Below are 21,208 nucleotides of genomic sequence, written 5' to 3'. Positions count from 1 at the left end.
TTTGGATTTGGGTGTTTTCCAAAGAGATATAACAAACTTGTTGACGTTAGAAAATGAGGTCGATGAACAATATCAAAGTTACGTAAACATAACTAAATTAATGACCTACATCAATATATTTTTATCATTATAATATATGTTACGCTCAATAGTCGAATTCGGGTAATGCCTGAAAAAAATACGCAAATCTAATTTTGAGCAAGGAATATTTCCCAAACCCGAAAAACTAACTAACCAATGAATTAACACCCTCCAAATATCCACGCTAACCAACTTGCCAAATAACTAAACCAATCCAACCAAAAAGAGTGAAACCAATGCAATCAAATCACACTATAAGCAAAAAAAAATAATCGAATAAAATTAATTTTTCGGGTTTGGGAAATATTCCTTGCTTAAAACTACATTTGCGTATTTTTCTCGGGCATTGCCCGAATTCGACTATTGAGCAGGGTTGTTAAGTAATTTATGAAGCAAAAAACTACGCCAAAAACTAAGCGTAGTTTTTTGTATTAACTACGTTTTAAAATTATAAAAACTACCTTCAAAAACGACACAAAAACCACGTTAAAAACTACCTACAAAAATATAGTAAAACATAAACAATTTAGACTTTAAACAAAAATCAAGCCAAATTCTTATCATGGAAGTATGAAGTTATATTATATTTGTATAAGTTAAACAACATCAGAAAAAAAGACAATTTTTTTTTCAACAAAAGTGTATTTTTTACGAAATACAAAGTAACATTGAACACAAAATAAACTATAAATTCTTATGGAGAAATTTTCCAGGAGAATATATGATTTTTTACATCTAAAGGCACAACTTCATAATTCGCCTCTTCCCAGAAGGTATGGTGCAAGGTATGGAGACATAGACGTCTTCCAAGCATTTTTAACTATATATCAAAAATATCACATAATAAGGAACAAATTCACAAAATATAGATTTTTTATTTCTTTATTGATCAGCAAACAAAGTTTTTAGGTTATGTTTTCATTATTTAAAGTTTATTTAAAAAAAACTACATTAGTTACATAAACTACACATTTACTACTCGACATTTAAAAAACTACTTGTGACATGTAGTAAATGTAGTTTATTAATTACTACGTGTAGTTTAACAACTAGTATACAGCTCGGGACAGGCAAACTCTGCGGGTTGGATTTTAACGTGTAAGACAGTGATGTAGACAGCTTAATGGCAAATAAAATGTATTTATTAAAAAGAGAAAAAAATTGGGTGGGTATGGGTGGGTACATTTCTTCTGAGCGGTATTGCCGGATTTTGCATCAAAATTTCAAACAGCATAAGTAGACGTTTCAAAAAAATGTTGCATCAGGGTTGGATCTGAATCTTCGACAATTAGTTACTCATTATATATATATATATATATAGTATATATATATATATATATATATATATATATATATATATATATATATATATATATATATATATATATATATATATATATAGAAAATCTGGGATTTAGTGGGGTTGCAGTCGGAAGGGTTTGACAAAGAATTAATACACTTTGTTAATTGTCAAGCTTTCGGAATTTATTTTTTCCTTCCTCAGGACACAAAATGGAAATACAAGTTAGACAATTGCTGTTATAAAAGTTAAGAATAAGACTTACTTAACGTGGTACAGAAAATACCTTCATAAAAACTACATTAAACATGGTTTGTGTTGATAACTCCACCGTGAAAGCATCGCTGACCAGTCAACCACAAGGACTCTTATAAGGCGGTTAAGCCGCCAAATATAAGTTAGAACATTAGAATAATTAAGAGATGTTAGAAATTTTTAAATTAAAGAATTTTTTGCGTCTCAATCCGAAGCGTGGAGGCGCAAAACAATTGACAGGCGACAACCGCGACATCCAAACGTCAAAAGTCAATTGTCAGAAGTCAAGTTAGTAAAAGTGATCTATGGATGTCGAACAAGGCTGTGGCATGTCCATCATTGTATTCATGTAAAAAACCAATGGTGTGGGTGGTCATGTAGAAAAGTGGAGTGATCAAGGCACAACACTAAAAAAACACTAAAAAACATTAATAAAACACCCTTACTCGTGCAACGAGACAAAAAACAATTAGGTGGTAAAAATACAATTACATTTACAATTCAGAAAATGTCACCAAATATCTGCAACCAGAAATACACCGAGCGCAATCAGAAAAAGAATTTTCTTATAAGCAATTGAATAAACATTAGGATGTGCTAAAAATTCTGAAAAAAAGACAAGAGGTGCAATGCAAACACTTAGAATAGGCCAAATGTGAAGAAGGTAATGAGGAAAATATGACAATAATGTTCATATTAATCAATGTGAAAAACTGTCACAAAAAATCATTAAATTGTACAAATTTTTCCTTCACAATTTTTTTATATTAAATTCACAGGAAATTCATGAACCAAACCTTTTCATAGTATTGGCAATACTTCCAAAATTACAAAATTACATAAGGTGTAAAAAACTACAGAAACACACTCCGCAAAAAGGGGGGGGAACAAACAAAATCAGCAAATTAAGACAGTTGAGTGACAAGGCAAAGACAATGTGCGGCTTGGACAATCCAAGAAAAGGCAATGCACCAAACTGACAGTGCACTCCACGCAAATTGCTTATTATCATTAAAAAACATTTAATCAAAGGTAAAACCACCGTTGGTTCTGAAGGAACCAAGGGAGGGTAAAAAAAGAGACAAAAAACAAGTGCACACAGGCACCTGTTATGGTAGTATGCACTGGAAACGTATTAGTGCATATACCTTGAAACAGTCCGAGAGGGACTGGGAAGGGGCGATTAGCAAATTACATAGCATCTATAAAAGATATGGTCAAAATTCCGTTGCGTACATAAACAACGAAATGAGACAAAAAATCTCCGGGTGGAAACCACCGTCCCACCCACCACCTACACAACAACTCATCACCACGCGATGGGTGAGAATTGTATGAGTGCTCGAAAGTCGACACACTGTTAGTGTAAAAATTCTAATAATTCGAATTTTCTTTGACTTAAAGGTTTTTAGTGGTTAACCAAAAACCCCAAGACAATTAGTAAGGCAAGTGATAGTGTGAGGGGAACAGCGAACCAACCAAGAGACAAGGCTAGCTATTGCAATGCCAAACTGTGGGTGCACGCACCACGCACAGTACCTCAAATCCTGCGATAGGCTGAGGGTTTCTAAACAATTTAAGAGGAGCATGAGCACTGATGGTGCAAAGCTCCCAAAAAAACAATTTATGGGAAAGTTTCCCGATAAGCATGACAAGAACCAAAGACGCAAGGGTCAGATCCTAAATGTGGAGAACATAAGAGATAAAAAAACATAGGGAAAAATCGCAAAAGCGGAAAAATATTACATCAATAAAATTGTCAGAGTATTAAGAACATATTAGCAATTTTAAAGGTATTAACATTGATATATCAAACAATGAAAAATTAACATATACTGAAGAAGATTCTTATGCATACAATGAAGTGTGTGCACAATGGGATCATTTAGTTAGAATTTAAATTAATTGTTAAGTAGTTAGGATAAAATGTAGGGAAAAGCAGTGAAAGTGGAGGCTACAAGGTTGAATCTGAGCTTATTATATTATTGTTGTTATTTAATTTTAATATGTAAGAATAAATTGAACTCAAATCATCTATGTCTGTCATTCGGTTTAAAGTACGCGGACATTCATTTATAGCCACCATCTCCAAAAACTTCCTCCTAAAAGTGTTCTTCTCCACATACAAGATCTCACAATCGTCATAGGCTACTCTATGATCTTCATCAATAACATGTTCCGCCAGCGAGCATGACCTAATGGACCTCCTACAATCACTTTTGTGAGAAGTAATTCTACCCTTGAGGGACCTAGAAGTTTGGCCAACATAGAACGAATCACAGTCCGAGCATCTGAGTCTGTATACAACATTGATTTTTTGGTTTTTTTCCAATGGTGTTTTTATTCTTGTATACAGGGTCTTCAGCTGGCCAGTGAGGCGTAGCGCCAACTTGATGTTTTCACCCTTAAAAACTTGAATCAATTTAGGAGTCAAGTCTTTTATGAATGGAAGACAACTAAAAATAATGTTAACCTCTTCGCGAGGAGGGGTACTTAACTCTTGATCCAGAGCGGGTATGGTGGTCGACCTATGATTTAAAATCTGATTTTTTTATTATATAAAATTTTATTAATTTAGAGGGGGGATATGAATTATTAACAAGAATGGACCTGAGGTCACTCAAGCAGACACCCCTGTAGGAATTCTGTGAGAGACGAGAGACCCTGTCACCGAGAGCACCGACGAGGCCCAGTTTCATTCGTGTAGGGTGGTCTGAATGGTAGTTAATGTATCTACCACTACTGGTAGGTTTTCTATACCATTTCGTGACTATTTTATTGTCAGGTCTCCTAATTAACCTCATGTCAAGGAAAGGAATTGAATTATCAACCTCCCTTTCAATAGTGAATTTGAGACTGTCACTAAGATCGTTAAAAACGTCTAGAATGTGATCAGTTTTGTCCATAGGAACCGACAATATAAGGTCGTCAACATACCTCTTAATAAACGGAATGTTATATGGGATCTGCTCAATGCCCTGGGCGAGGAGCCCGTCCAGAACATAGCTCCGAAATTATGGGGGAAATGCTAGCTCCCATGGGTGTGCCATAAATTTGCTTATAAAATTTGTCATTAAAGACAAAGACTGTAGAATCAAAAACAAAATTTAAAATTTGTGTGAAAGAGGCCAAATCAAATGGTGTGTGGGGGGATATAGTATCCCATTTGTCTTTTATGGTCTTCTGGGCTAGATCAAGAGGTAAGTTAGTAAAAAGCGAAACAACATCGAGGCTAACAAGAACGTAGTTCTGAGGCAATTGAAATTCATTAATAAATTCACAAAAAACAAAAGAATCGTCAATATAAAAAGGGTTAGATTTGTTGTATGCTTTAGTGAGTACAGTGGTGAGATATTTTTCTAATTTACTATTGGGGGAATTGATTGAGGAGATAATTGGTCTAAGTGCAAGGGCAGGCTTGTGAATCTTAGGAAGTCCATAATATCTAGCTGCCGTAGAATTATAGGTTTTTAGACTTTTGGCCAATTCTTTATCAATAATTTCCAAGTTACTGAAATTCGAAATTAATTTGTTTGCTTTCACTTCCAGAGTGCTGGTGGGATCGCGTGGGAGTGGCTTGTAATACTTAGTATCATTGAGTAAACCATAGCTAAGGTTTAGGTAATCAGCCCTGTCCATGACAACAGTGACGTTACCCTTATTACTAAGGGTCACGATAAGTTCAGGGTGTTCAACTAAAAATTGTTTTGTTTCTTTTATTTGTTTACTTAAAATGTGTGTTTTTCTGCTGTCACCATGGAGAAAGTTGACTATTACATTTGTAAACCTGCCACGTACAATATCTTTCTTATTTTTATCAAAACCAGAAACTGCTAACTCCAGATCACTGAGCAATTCAGGAATTTTAATTGTATTTGCATTAGGAGAAATATTAAATTTTGGACCAAGTATTAAATTTTGTTTTGGACCAAGTATTAAATTTTTTTTTGTCTCTTTTTTACCCCCTTGGTTCCTTCAGAACCAACGGTGGTTTTACCTTTGATTAAATGTTTTTTAATGATAATAAGCAATTTGCGTGGAGTGCACTGTCAGTTTGGTGCATTGCCTTTTCTTGGATTGTCCAAGCCGCACATTGTCTTTGCCTTGTCACTCAACTGTCTTAATTTGCTGATTTTGTTTGTTCCCCCCCCTTTTTGCGGAGTGTGTTTCTGTAGTTTTTTACACCTTATGTAATTTTGTAATTTTGGAAGTATTGCCAATACTATGAAAAGGTTTGGTTCATGAATTTCCTGTGAATTTAATAAAAAAATTGTGAAGGAAAAATTTGTACAATTTAATGATTTTTTGTGACAGTTTTTCACATTGATTAATATGAACATTATTGTCATATTTTCCTCATTACCTTCTTCACATTTGGCCTTTTCTAAGTGTTTGCATTGCACCTCTTGTCTTTTTTCAGAATTTTTAGCACATCCTAATGTTTATTCAATTGCTTATAAGAAAATTCTTTTTCTGATTGCGCTCGGTGTATTTCTGGTTGCAGATATTTGGTGACATTTTCTGAATTGTAAATGTAATTGTATTTTTACCACCTAATTGTTTTTTGCTCTCGTTGCACGAGTAAGGGTGTTTTATTAATGTTTATTAGTGTTTTTTAGTGTTGTGCCTTGATCACTCCACTTTTCTACATGACCACCCACACCATTGGTTTTTTACATGAATACAATTATGGACATGCCACAGCCTTGTTCGACATCCATAGATCACTTTTACTAACTTGACTTCTGACAATTGACTTTTGACGTTTGGATGTCGCGGTTGTCGCCTGTCAATTGTTTTGCGCCTCCACGCTTCGGATTGAGACGCAAAAAATTCTTTAATTTAAAAATTTCTAACATCTCCTAATTATTCTAATGTTCTAACTTATATTTGGCGGCTTAACCGCCTTATAAGAGTCCTTGTGGTTGACTGGTCAGCGATGCTTTCACGGTGGAGTTATCAACACAAACCATGTTTAATGTAGTTTTTATGAAGGTATTTTCTGTACCACGTTAAGTAAGTCTTATTCTTAACTTTTATAACAGCAATTGTCTAACTTGTATTTCCATTTTAGTGTCCTGAGGAAGGAAAATAAATTCCGAAAGCTTGACAATTAACAAAGTGTATTAATTCTTTTGTCAAACCCTTCCGACTGCAACCCCACTAAATCCCAGATTTTCTTTCTCACTAGTCAGTCGAGACTACTTTCTGCTTATATATATATATATATATATATATATATATATATATATATATATATATATATATATATATATATATATATATATATATATATATATATATATATATATATTCACCCTGTATAATAAATCTAAATAAACTACGGAGTTTCTAGAGTCAATATATTCACATAAAAGTTAAACGAAATATTTTAAATGTTATGTTTAAGTATGTTAATATTCAATTTTATAACAAATTAATGTGAAAAATTAAATTGTCTTGACAAATAAAAAATAACAATGTTGCGTTTTGTTTATAATCCTTAAAGAACATTGTAGTCCTTAACGATTTAATGTCCGAGTTTTTTAAAACTTGCTTTGTTAATACGTCACATGATTAGCAGAACAATTTATTTGACGTCAAAATAAATAATTAGTTTCTGTAAAAACAGTCCAAAGTATTTTTTCTAAATTAATTAAATTTATACATATGTCACACTGCAGTAATTTGCTTATCCTTGGATGCATTCATTATTGTTTTAAACAAAAGAATCAACATGTTTTAGATATGCAGCGGTATCATCACTAGTTAACATAAGACCTGTTTTGTGATATTAAGTCTAAGCTGCCTAAAGAAATGAAATTATTTTTGAATTTAATTTTGTTAAATATGTGTTACAATTTAAGTTTTATTAACGCTATGCATCCGGAAGTTAATTTAAATTTTGTAAGTATTTTTGGCTTTTGTGTTTGTGTATTGTTATATATTTATTTTTAAATACTTATAATTGATTTTTCTGCAAGGACCCAGGCTCAAGGCAAATGAGGTAGAGAATGATTGAGTATTGAAACTAAAAGAATTTCGGACTTCCTATTGTCTTTATTTATTATTACTTACACAACGGTTCAGTCAGATTACTTTTGAAAGGAATATCAGAAAAGATCAGACTATAATATCCAAATAGCATAAAATTAAAATTGTTTTTAAATCTGGGACTACTCTAAGAAATGTTTTAACAAAAGCAAACCAGGGAATATCAGAGCAAGAGAAAGAGTGTATCTACCATGTACCTTGTGGATGCGTTGAGCTGTATATTGGAGAGACAAAATATCTAAATGTACGACTTAACGAACAAAAAAAAACATAGGCAAAAATGTGAAACCATAAAGTCAGGTATTTCAGACCATGTGTGGTCCAAGCACCACTATATAGGATTACAAGAAACCTCAAAAGCGTAAATTTAAAGAAACCGTATTGATATCTAGCAATAATAATCTGGAGCCATCCAAAAATGGAGATTTCTATAATATGTCAACCACTTATAAAACGTACCAGGGACAAGACAGAAGAAATGTTACTTAGACCCAGCCAAAGTGCCAGAGGGGATTTCCCCTAGCACTTAACCAGAAGCTTCCCGACAAACTACAAGGTCTCGCATCTCCTAGAGGAATATGCTATGCCTGTGTCCCTGTCTGCTACTCCAGTTACCATGCAGGTATTCTTACTGGACAACCTCCCACTTCACCTAAATGTTTGTTGCCGAGTAATTTTAGGAATTAGATGTTCATACTTGATAATGGTCAGTGATACATCTGACCGAAACGCTCTGTAAGTAAAAATAAGTAGAAACCAAGTCCGGAATTGTTTTAGCGTCAGTACCATTTTTTTTAAGATGAGAAAAGTTATTTACAGCCAGAGTGTTGGGGTCACCTCTCATCCGAGTCATACCTACTAAAAACCCATCTGTAGAGTTATCTCTCCAATCTCGGAACCGCCTTGCAGCATTACATCAAGACTGAAGATTGTTTCGCCACTTATGTCTGTGTCTGCCAAATTTTAATCTTTTCGTCCTCCTGTTTTTTTAAGCATGATGGCTCTCATAATCCTGGTTATTTCTTCACAGTCCTCTCTTGTTTCCATCATAAGCTCGCCGACATTTTCCCTTGTGATTTTAACCTTGCATATTTGTTCCGCCGATGATCTAGTCTCTGAATGCCTACTACACTCGAATAATGTGTGATTGGCCGTGTCTGATGCTTTACAATACCAGCATTTTGTGGATTCCGCCTTAGTTATTCTAAAGAGATACTCTCCAAAAGCACCGTGCCCTGCCACCGCCTGGGTGATGTAGTAGTCCGATTTCGTCCACGTGTTGTTTATCCAGACCCTCACGTCCGGGATAAATATTTTAATTCGTCCCTGATATGCCTCCCATCTGTTTTACCATTTGTCCAGTATTATCTTCCTGTCCTCTGATCGATACCCCAAGCCCCCCCGTGCCTGCATATCAGATTTCTTTCCTCGATTTGTAGGGAATTTTTGCTAGAGCGAGAACTGCTTCTGTGGAAACTGTACGATACGCCGACACTACGATTAGGGCTAGAATTCTGTTAATTCTCTCGAGGACTTTTTCATAATATTTGTAATCTGTTCCCCTGCTCCAAATGGGCGAGGCGTACTGGATCATCGAATGCACAACCGAGGCAAGCATTCTCCTCTTTCCGTCACTGGAGCCTCTAATATTGGGAGTGATTCTGGTCAGCTGTTTGATGGCATCAACCGTCGTGTCCTTATTTTAGGGACATGCGAGCAAAGCAAACACCCATATATTTTATTGCCTTTTGAGGTCTCATGTGGTAATTTCCCAATTGGATATTTAAGTTCGTCGTCTTGCGATGTCCTACCAGAACGACTAGTTCTGATTTTACTGGTGCAAGATGTATGTCCATTCTATCCAACTTATTGGTTATAGTTAGAGCAGCTGTTTGTATCTTTTCTTCGGAGATAGTGATGGTTGGAGCGGTGATCAGGACAGCCAGATGATCCGCATAAGCAATCAGTAGATTACCTGGTCCAATATCGACCCTCAGGATTTGGTCATAGAAGACCTTCCACGAGGTCGGTCCTAGAATGGACCCCTGCGGTACCCCGCACCATATCTTGTGTTTTTTGCAGTTTTCTGCAATTACATATATTTTCGACAGGAAAGACTTAATCATAACGATGAGGTATTTACTGATCTCCATGATCTCTAATTGTGCAACAATTCCTGTCCATGGGGCAGAATTGAATGCGTTTTTAATGTCTAATGTAAGCAGTGCCGCGTATCCCCTGTTCTTATATGATTTCGTTTTGATACGGTCTACGTTACTCGTAACGATGTTTAACCCGTCTATCGTAGATTTACCTCTGCGAAACCCATATTGGTTTGGGTGTAGTCTGTTTCCATCCTCTAGTTCTTTCTCCAGTCTGTCCCTCTCAGAAGACATTCTAACAGTTTGGCACTTGAATTAATTAAACATATTGGACGATAGTTTTTGTCTTGACTTCCATCTTTATTGGGTTTCTCTGCTAGAACAAGTTTGGCAATTTTCCACTAGTTTGGAAACTGTCTGTTGGTAAGATATTTGTTCAGGATCTCAGTGATTTTCTGGGGGTCTTGCATAGCAGCAATTTTGATAACTTCCACCGGTATGTAGTCCGGGCCAGGAGCTTTTTTGTTTTTTCAGTTTACTTGCTGCAAAAAAAACCACATTACATCGTTCTTTTTTTTCTGGTATATCCCAACTATTTGACTGAGCTTTAGAGAACAATGTTGTGATCTGTTTTTCTATTATGTTATCTGTAACGGAAGCGTTGCGTCTGCCGATGAACTTTCTCATTACCAGTTGGTAAGCCTTACCCCAAACATCGGACTCAAGTTCGTCACAGAGCTCTAGCCAATTCCTTTCTTGCTCCTAAGGATTTCTTTTTTAAGACTGTGCCTCTTAAAAAAGAAATCCTTAGCTTCAGTACCAAGACAAGTCTGGCTCGCTACTAATATACCTAAAAATAACGAAGATATATTAAAGATTTACGAAACTTGTAAACCAATTCAAAAAATATCACAATATAGTGGTGAAATTTTTCAAAACAGATTTTATTTGACTAAATAAATAATGTTTTTAGGAACAAAGAGTAAAGAGACATGGTTATCCTCTCGAAGTCCACACTATAACCACAGAAGATGATTATATGATAGACTTATTGCGCATTCCACGTGGTATATCTAAGTCTTCGAACGAGTCGAAAAATAAAAGTGTCATACTGATTATGCATGGAAACGGTGGATCACCGCATAATTTTATAACATTGGGAAGAAAAGTGGCACCAGCATATTATTTTGCCGATAGAGGTTTCGACGTATGGTTGATTTGCGGTCGAGGTGTACATTGCGTCACATCAAAAAAACATAAGAAATATGATTGGAATAAAGATTCAGAGTATTGGAACTTTAGGTAAAAACTCTTTTTCCCAGTTTTCCTAGCAGTTGCTACTTCAATACTGATTATACTTCAAATAATACTATATTGTTACAGTTTTCATGAAATAGGCCTATACGATGTTGCTGCAGGCATAAACTTCGTTACGAATACTACCAACCAAAAGAAAATATTTTACATAGGTCATTCGGCAGGTGTGAATGAGATTTACGCCTTGATGTCAGAGAGACCGGAATTCAATGAAAAAATTAAAATTGTGACCAACTATGCTGGAAGTCCGATTCTAACTCAAATGGACTATCCTGCTTTAGAAACAATCATTGAATTAGCACATGTTTTTAGAGTAAGTAAAGTGGACCATCACATTGAATTAAAATAATCTTTCAGTTTTTCTTTTATTATTGAATCTTCTGTTCTTTATTAAAATATTACAATGTGACTGAAGCTATAGTAGATGGAGTTCCACTAAATATGTTCTGTCCAATTAACGACAGGACCGGGCTTACCTTCTTACTTACACCTCCTGCAGTTTTTAGACATTTTTATAGTAATATCTTATTTGATTCTGTGGGTTGTATTTTACTACAAGTGTTGCGGCCCCTAATATCTATAGTGGCCTCAGTTCTACAACAGTTAAGTTTCATCCTCACCCGAGGATGATAAGTCTTCTAAGTCAGATAGAATGTAGAATGAGAGGGGGCTTCTCTTATCAGGAGGGGTTATCACCACAACCTTACAGATCCATTGTGTCCTTCTTTCTTGAGATATAAGTCATTATCACAGGGCCTTGACAAAAGCGAGTATATGAGACGTATATACAGAGGGAAGCTTTAGATCTCGTATATCAGTGGTACCAAAGTTTGTCGTCTCGGCGTACACAGTGATGGGGTGTTCTGATGTTCCTCCATTCTCTCTACAGAATCTCCATTCGCCGTTCTTTCTTAGGTTCAATCTACTGAGATCTTCATTAAGGAGACAGTGTTCTGTTAAAAACCCCGTAACAATCCAAAGATTGTTCTTACTTGTATCAAAGAATCCTTGATTTTTCTCGTTCGTAGATCCTGAAAAACTTCTTCGAGTGTTTTAGAGTGTTGGAGGATTTCCATTCAAGGTTACGGATGGAATCTTTCAAGTTCTTCAGTTCCACTTTTAGTTGGTTCTCTAGGCATTCTTTGACCAACTTCTAATTGATTGATACAGTTAAGACTATAGGATGGCTATTTCTTGTTTCCGATAGTTTCTATCTAAGATAAGTTGTACGCGTCTTTCGATATGTGCCCAGTGGTTCGGAGTATTCAGATCTCGGCCCAGTTACTCCGATCCCTGGTTCTCCACTGCTTTTGGAAGCATCAGTATACCAATTTATGATATGGACTTTTAACTGCTAAGAAAATGTTTCTGTTTTCCAATTTTTTTATGGCTCGGTTTTGATGTGTTTCTCAATTTCTCAGAGTTGTACATTCTTGATATATACACTGGAAGTTGGGTGAGTAGTACTTCCTTTTTGATATTCCGCAGAAAAAAAATCGTTGGTATTTGGGAAGGCTTGAAAGGAAACAATGTTTTTGCGACGTTTCGCGACTTTATTGTCGCTTCCTCAGGCACCTTTTGGTATCTTCTTGGTTCAGGCACCTTCAGACACCGTACTAACTACTGGGAACTAACAATAATCATAACTTTTTGATATCGTTGCAAGCCCCTGAGCTAAAATGAATTCTCACAGTACTGATTCCATCAGTAACCATTCTAATCATTATCGCATTCGCATATCTACCGATGACAATGTGCAGTTGTTAGGTCTAGAATGACCTCCATTGCTGATTTTGGGCAGATACTCATGGTTGCTATAATGCAGATGCATGCCAGACTCTGGACTTTGTATAGGTTTACCCGTGCCGTACGTTGCTAAAGTCTGATAAGTCCAGCATAGTTTTGCCAAACAACGCAATACTGAAGTCAGTATACGCGTAGCATTTCTGCTAGACTTTAAGTGTTCTCCTGTCCCGCCAATATTCTCTTGGCATGTTCCATTTGCGACTGTCGTTCCATTCTGAAACATTCCTCCAGGTCTCTTTCCAGATTTTTAAGAATATTAAGTACTGGTTCTGGTCTTACGAATGTCGTACCTACATCTGTTTTGGCGAGGCAGTCGAAACGTTCGTTTCTCCCTAGCCACGATACATCGTTTTTCTATCTATATTAGTTGTCCTGTATACTGTATGTATACTGTATTCATCCACTGCGTATATACTGGATGCAAGATCTTGGGTATTTACCCATATTTCAATATACCGGTTGTTTGTCCATCACTGAATTCTTCTACTAAACGGTTAGATTGTAGATTGTATGCGAGGGGGGAAGTTAATCACCGCGACCTTATAGATATATTGTATGCCTTTTTCTTGATTTTTAACTCATCATTTACACTCAGGGCTTTGACAAAAGCCAGTATCTGGGACGGTTTTATAAAGAGAAATTCTTCATCTCCAGTATCAGTTGTACCAAAATTTATGGCACGAATGGTTGTCGTCTCGGCACACTTAGTGATGAGGTGTTCTGATGTTTTCCCATTTTCTTTCACAGAATTTGCCTTACCGTACATTGTTCTAGTTTTGTGTACGAAGGAACTGTTCCATAAATAATCATGGGTCTTACTATCATGGTATATATCCTGCGCAAAATGTTAGGGGTACAGCCTCATCTATATCCTTATTCCCGGCCAGTCTTTCGCATATCATAAGAGCCTTTGTGGCTTTGCTGGTAATGTTCTTAATGTGCCTGTCCCACAGAAGTTTACTGCTCAGGATTATTCCCAGATATTTGACTTCCTGTGATGGTAGTATTTCTTTTCCATCTAGGTGGAAGTTTTTCAGACTTCGCTTTCTGGTGACACTGCCGCAGGTTTGTCTGAGTTCATGCACAGTCCGACAGTCCTGCACCATTTCTCAGATGTCTGGTTAATATCACACAGGGTGCCTTTATGTTTTCCCGAGCGATCATGACTATGTCATCTGCATACCCAATACAGTGTGTTTCCGCTAGATTTAATTCGTCTAGTAGTTCATCCACTACTAAGCTCTACAGCAAAGGGGAGGATACTCCACTTTGTGGAGTTTCTTGCATTGCATTGCATTTTCTTTAATTTACAGCTAGGGTTTTGGTGCCCATCTGAGCCTCTGCTGTCCGTGTTGACAACATTTCCCAAAACCAGCAAATAATAGTTCTGCTTACTCCTCTTGTTTCTAGTGATCGCCTAACCTTACCTTAGTGCCTTTGACAATATACCTTGTTTGGTATATTGTCAAAGGCACCGAAAGTACCCAAGAAGACGGTCTTACAGAAGTTAGTTCCGATCATACATACATATCCGATATCAGTCATGCCAAAGTCAAAGAAATATAGTTCGTAGTGGTAATATATTTACCAAAATTTATGGAAAGAATTACAGAATCTTATAGACTCCGTTTATTGTGTCTGACTGAAGTACATAATAGTTGAACTTGATCGGTCACTGCGTTGTTATAATATTATAGATTAGATACTACATATATTATAAATATTAATATTTATATTCATTTTTACCAGGGTTTGGCAAAACTACTAAACCTATACGAGTTGGTTTCAGCGCCGGTTGCGGAAGTGGGAAATTCTCTTGTTAAACATATGTGCGCTGACCCAAAATTTAAGCGCGCATGCAAGGCAGCTATTTGGTGTTTTGGTTCGCACGTTTCAACTCTTATAGAGGACGTAAGTATTCCTTTTTTTAGTTTATTTCACTACTATAAATAGACTTTTAGTTGGATAATACCGAGTCTCTAATAATTTTGACCTGTAATTAATTTAAGCTTTGATTCATCAATACAAAAGTATTAAAATTAGTAGAAAATTTATTTTGGCTACTTCGCACCTATCAAAATATTTTAAAAATCGGCATGAAAGTAGTAGAGAATGATGAATTATGAAACAAAATATCTTCTTTGATTGATCTTTTTTAATTTTGAAATTTTACACACTATTTCGGTCAGATGTGTCGCTGGACGTTATCATGTGTGAATATACTAGAGTAAGTCATTTACCCATGAGGAAGTTTGGTGTAGTCAGGCGTGAGGTTGTCCGCTGAGGAGGCTAGCATGGTATGCTTGGTAAGTGGTTGCCATATTGTAGAAATCTTTGCTGTAAAGCAATTTAAGTGTTGAAATTTCTATATTTCGATATAGCCACTTCTTATCAAACGTACTAATGCTGGCTGATATGATATTGGGTTTGGGTTATAAATTGGAACCCTGTAGATTGTATGGGAGTTAAGAAGTTAATCACCGCGACCTTATAAATCTATAGTATCCCTCTTTCTTGGGTTAAAACTCATCATACAGTCTCAGGATAAAAGCCAGTATCTGAGACTGTTTTACAGAGGTTAGTTCTCCATCTCTGATATCAGTTGCTACAGAGGTGTTCATTGAGAAGACAGTGTACTGTTAAAAACCTCGTGACAAAAAAAAAGATTGTTTTTGCTTAAATCAAGAAAAACTTTTGATTTTTCTCGATCGTAAGTCCTGATAAATTTCTTTGAGTGTCTTAGATCGTTGGAGGATTCCCATTCCAGGTTACGGGTTGGGATATCTATTAGAATTATGTTTGTTCCTTACAGAACACGCTATAAAAAATTCCGTAAACAAAATGAACAATATTATTTCTTATCTCTTAAATAATATCAATTTTAAAAGAATCAATCATTTAAAAGATATTTAAAAACCAGATTATGATTAATTTTTGCGTTACTTTAAATATTGTCTTTAATTTTTAGAATGTGGTTGAAATAATTGCCAGTGGAGCACCACCACGTTTTTCAATGAAGGCACTCATTCATCTAATGGACAATGTAAAGAATGGTAAAGCAAAAATTTATGTTTATATTTAACAATCTCTTTATTGAAGAGTCCATTTCACTAGAAAGTAAAAGCAGCAAAATATGCGTTCGGCATTTAACGTTTTATGCAAAACTGACTAGGTATTTTTACACAAATGAAGAAGGAAATTAAAGATACAGGGTTATACTATATCCGTATTGTAGCACATTTTTAGACAACTTCTTTATTTTTAAGATTTTGATGGTCAAACATCAACAAAATATTCCTTATGTTTGGACAACATTTTCTCAAAAATAAATACATAATTTAAAATTCCGTTACAATACGGAAGTAAATTGAAATTTTATAATTGCAGTGATATATAATTTATATGGTTTTGTAACAAATTGCTCGCTATTTTATGGCAAATGCTGAAGCTCTGCAAACCTTAATCAAGCCTTAATCAAAGCTCGTGTATTGGAATTTTGGATGTGGCTTTTTTTTCCCTTCATTTTCTTCAGCCACACACCCGCTTTACCCGATCCCTGAGAGCAACCCGAACAGTACAGCGTAATAGACTCTGAAGTTCATTTCTTCCTATACTATAACAGCAATTGTCAGATGGTATATGAGTATTTTTTTTGTTATACGTTTGTCATTTGCATAAACTTATTTTAGAAAACTCAATACTATTTTTTCTGATTTGTTAGAAACATTTCCACACCCAGAGTATAATGTATAGTCATTTCCAAGAAAGTTGGCTTTTAAAGGAAAAGACAAATGAGATATTTAATGGTAGATAATAGCCGTTACGAAGTGACCAATGATATTTTTACAAATATCCTTAGATCTTGTTTTATTTTTGTTGAAGACATATCAGGATATCAGCGACATTCGATTATGCGACCGTCTCTGTCTTTGAGACTGACTTGATCAATATATTGTAGCGTTTTTTATAAACATTCACATTCAATTGGACACAGTCCGTCCATAAGATAACGGTACAGGGGAACACTACCCGTACCTTGGACACAGTCCGTCCATAAGACCCTAAAAATACGAAACTCTTGTTTAAAACCAAACAAGGTCTAATAAACAAAATAAACCTACCTCGAAATACTTCCGAGGGCTCAATAATAAACAAAGAAACTGTCCTTTCTTCCATGTAACATTCTGGAGGACAAAAGCAAAAGAACACCAATGTGCCAGCAAAATACAAATACAAGAGTTAAGGTGGGTTAATCCAAAACTCTACCCTAAAAATATTCAATAATAATAACGAATCTAATAAAGATAATATCTCATCTTTACCTGTTGCTTCGAAATGGCAGCTGATTCAGATTTTGCAGCAAGATTTAAATTATTACCATTTCTAAAAGCCGGGTGAACAAAAGTGAGGTTAAGCGCGGAGAGCGACCTAACCTTGGAGCGATCTTGACAGCCCCTCCACAGAGCAGTGAAACGATAACAGGGTTGGCGACTAGGGAACGTAAAAATTACGCGAAGCGTGCCAAATAAATTATCAGGCCTGAACGATACGGAATCCGATGACGATACGCCAGACATCATATAAATCATATATAAAAAATACATGTAACGAACTAAAAACGTTACAATATTGTCATATTAGTTACTTATTAGATTAGATTCTACTCTACTATTTACTGGGATGTTAAGACGACGTGAAACAAAGACGACAAAAGCCATTTTACACGTATTTTAATATTGTCAATTCCTTGTAGCTAAATTGGAAAGTATAAAATATGAATGCTCACTATGAATATGTCTATTTTTAGCTGCTTTTCGTCAATATGATTATGGTGCGAAATTAAACAAGAAAATTTATGGACAACCTCTACCGAAAGAATACAACATATCCGCTTGTACTGCTCCCAGTGCTTTCTTTAGTGGTGCTACCGACTCTATTGTGCTCAAAGAGGTAAAAATTATTTTTACGGCAACTTACAAAATACAAACAATAAGACCTACAATAAAACTAGAATTGACAAAAAATATATCCATATACCGGAGAGAACCTATACATAATATATTCTGTAGTACTAGGCTTAGAACCTTAGAACTAAACATTTTTTTATCAATTGTTATACGTTATACTTCAACTTGTCATTACGTTTTGTAGGATACATATTCATTTTTCTAAAATCATATAATCTCATGTATGATTTACAGTTATTAACTATTTCATTTTTTTTATCAGTAATGATAGTTTCATCTACATACAATTGAAGGGGTGACTGCAATACCCAGGCAGCTCCATTTTAATAAATTTGTGGGAAATCGAAAAAGAGCTGCTCGGTTCTTGCTGCAAACCCAGAGAAAGGCAGCTCCCACTACCGTCGCCATTTATGTACTGTTATATTGAGTGAACTGATTGCTGCAGGAGACGATCGGCCAATTTTTTTAAAGGGTAATTCATTAAAAATCTAACGTTCGAAAAAAAATGAAGCTGCTTGGTTATTGCAGCCAATTCTTCAACTGAACCAAATTTCAGGCAGAGGAAAGAAAATGTGGCATTTCGAAGTTGTTGAGACACATTTTACACAAAACGTTTTTATTAGAAGACAATTTTTTAATAAAAAGATTAATTTTTGATTTTCCATTGCCTTATAAATTGTTTATTGTTTAATACAACGTTTTATTGTGAATTTCAGAAATGCAGTAAATGTTAACAGTTACTAAGGACTGCTAAGAATATGGATCAGTGAATGTCGTATTATAGAAAAAAAATAAAGAAATTTGTCGACTTTTACCAGGAATTGTAAGCATTCGCTAGTGAGAGCAACATTTACTAAAAGTTGTTAATAAAAGTAATTCTACAATAAACAGCGCGTTTATGGAAGTGGGAACAAATAAAACTTTTAAGAACATTTAATCATCCATATCTAAGCTGATATCCATCCCAAGCTATAACCCATATTAAAATTACAAGAAAACGATAATAAAACAAAAACAATAAAACTAAAATAAAGTTAAATAAGCATCAAGTTTTTAATATAGCTAATTCCTGGTGATTGACCATCAATCGACAAGAAAGAGTTGAATACTTTGGTTTCAAGCTTTTTTTGGTGCTTCTCGTGTTTTTTTTTCACTTTTAATGCGAATTTCATTGAGTGCGTTGATTTTAGAATTCACTGTCTCACGTCAAATTTTCATTCAGCTACCCAACATGCAAAATTTATTGTTGGAACATTGCCAAAACTTCGCAAAGCAAGGTGTAACATTGCTTTTTTCATTTTAGGGAGGTTTATGCAAGGTGGCAGGCTAGCTTAATCTTTCGCCAAATACCATTGCACTGCAAGGTTGAAAAAAATGTTGATGCAAGTTTATTGAAACCTTGTCACAACCTCGTGAGAAGATTTCACAATATTATTGAAACGTTGCTAATGTAACGTTCAAGAAAGTACTTATTTGAGATTTATTAGCAATATTGTTAATTTTCCGTCAATACAATATTGGTAAAATTATATTGTACCTATGTTTCAAAACTTATTGTCCATTAAACTTTCTATTTTGTTATAACTTATTAACTGACTTATTGCCAAAATAATATAGCAAAAAATAGATAATGTTCGCAATAAAAAACCATTTCATTCATCGGAGAGTATACATAGAAATGATTTTTTAATATTTACTTATCAATTAATGAAAAAGTTTTTTCTTACGAACATTAGCAATTTTATGTTAACAATAATACATCAATAATAGGTTATAATCAACAGAAACATTAATGGGTATTAAATTTTAGACTTTCAGATAGGTATAATATAATTTTACTAATATTGTATTGACGAAAAACAAAAAATATTGATAAAAATATGCATATCTCTATATCCATTGACTTAGAAAAATTAAAAATGCTCGGTATAAATATAGCCCTACCAAGAAAGTCGAATTTGTCAAAGAAATTGAAAAAAACAAATAAAAATTAGAAATTTATCACTTACTTGTTTCAAAAATATCAAAAATACTGTCAAGTACTGAGAACTTACTGATCTTTTCGGCTGCTCATTAAATAAGGAATTACACAACTCCAACCTCTGAGTCGAATTTCTAAAAAAACCTTAAAGTTGAATGTCTGAAATAATACAAAATATATAGGTACAGTATAAACATTATTATATATTTCTTATTCAAAAATACAAAAGGAAAGTATATCATTAAATATATGTACAAGGAAAGGCTTATATTTTAATTGATTTTTTGGATCTTTCACATTTTGTCTTCGCATGTTGAATTGTCTTATTCATGGTTTCAAATTCCTCTTCGGTAAAGTTTTGAAATCTATATCCAATCATTTCTAAAGTAGTAAAAATAAAAACAATCAGTTGTAATAAATATATATATATAAAACAATGAGTAACTTACCTCTTGTGACAGTAATCTTTGAAGCCCCTTTATGTCCTTATTTTAAAAATTTCAAATGATTAAAACATCATTAAAAAAATATTATTGAGAATAATTAATACTGAATGTTATTTGTGATTTTATCATTAGATTGATATCTACTCGTATCCTGGTTTTATCTACTTCAATTTTCAGTGAGCTAAAAGCTAACCTAAAGCAAAATTCAGCTTATAAACAAACTAAACAAAATTTGTTATACTTATTCATGGCTAAACATTATTAAAACACACATGATAATAAAATTATACTTACATTTACATTCATTAAAATCTCATTCGAAAAGCATAGAACGTGATATCAAAAACGATGCAAAAACGTAAAAAAAACAAATGGGTTAACCTAACCTAACTTCTAACTTATACCGTATGATCAAAAAAATGCGTCAGCGATGGCTATGAAAAGAAAATCGCTCTCATTTTATATGTAAAATTATATGGGGAATGTCATCTATATTCATTTCCAAGCCAACTAGACGCCGTTTTTTTCGATCTTATGGTATATTTGTTATATTATTAATTATCATTAACTTGCGCGGATCTTTCATTTGAATCTTTGTTGCAATGTTGCACAAAAAAAGGTTTTAATCACCATTCAAAAACAATGTTTCTGTAGCAAGGTTTCATCAATCACGACACAACGTTTAGAAATCAACATTACAGAGCAAACTGTTTGGGGATGTTGCAATGTTGCATATGTAATGTGAGATTTCTTCCTTGGTGGGTATTGTATCGATCGCGAATCTGATATTAAATTGTGGATAGTAAGCTATGGCCAGCTGCTAGAAGGAATTGTTTGTTTCAAAATTAATTGTTGAACTTTTACTTTCCCAGTAAATATTAGCTTTTACTAGTAATTGT

The 21,208-nt window shown here is 34.5% G+C and overlaps 1 protein-coding gene across 2 annotated transcripts in view; it reads left to right on the top strand.

Moving 5' to 3' along the window:
• Positions 1–7,311: 7,311 nt before the first annotated feature.
• Positions 7,312–21,208, top strand: part of LOC115889489 (lipase 3-like) — a 37,280-nt gene continuing 23,383 nt past the window's right edge. For both annotated transcript variants that reach the window (XM_030909495.1, XM_030909494.1), the window contains exons 1-6: positions 7,312–7,543; positions 10,766–11,094; positions 11,176–11,422; positions 14,665–14,826; positions 15,884–15,968; positions 17,723–17,865. In XM_030909495.1, the coding sequence (XP_030765355.1) occupies positions 7,454–7,543; positions 10,766–11,094; positions 11,176–11,422; positions 14,665–14,826; positions 15,884–15,968; positions 17,723–17,865 (1,056 nt within the window). In that variant the 5' untranslated portion in view covers positions 7,312–7,453. The remainder of the gene's footprint in view (positions 7,544–10,765; positions 11,095–11,175; positions 11,423–14,664; positions 14,827–15,883; positions 15,969–17,722; positions 17,866–21,208) is intronic.

This window comes from Sitophilus oryzae, unplaced genomic scaffold (genome assembly GCF_002938485.1).
Source record: "Sitophilus oryzae breed Bouriz unplaced genomic scaffold, Soryzae_2.0 scaffold_815_pilon_pilon, whole genome shotgun sequence".
In the NCBI taxonomy this organism is placed as follows: Eukaryota; Metazoa; Arthropoda; class Insecta; order Coleoptera; family Curculionidae; genus Sitophilus; species Sitophilus oryzae.
This window is presented reverse-complemented; position numbering and strand designations above follow the sequence as displayed.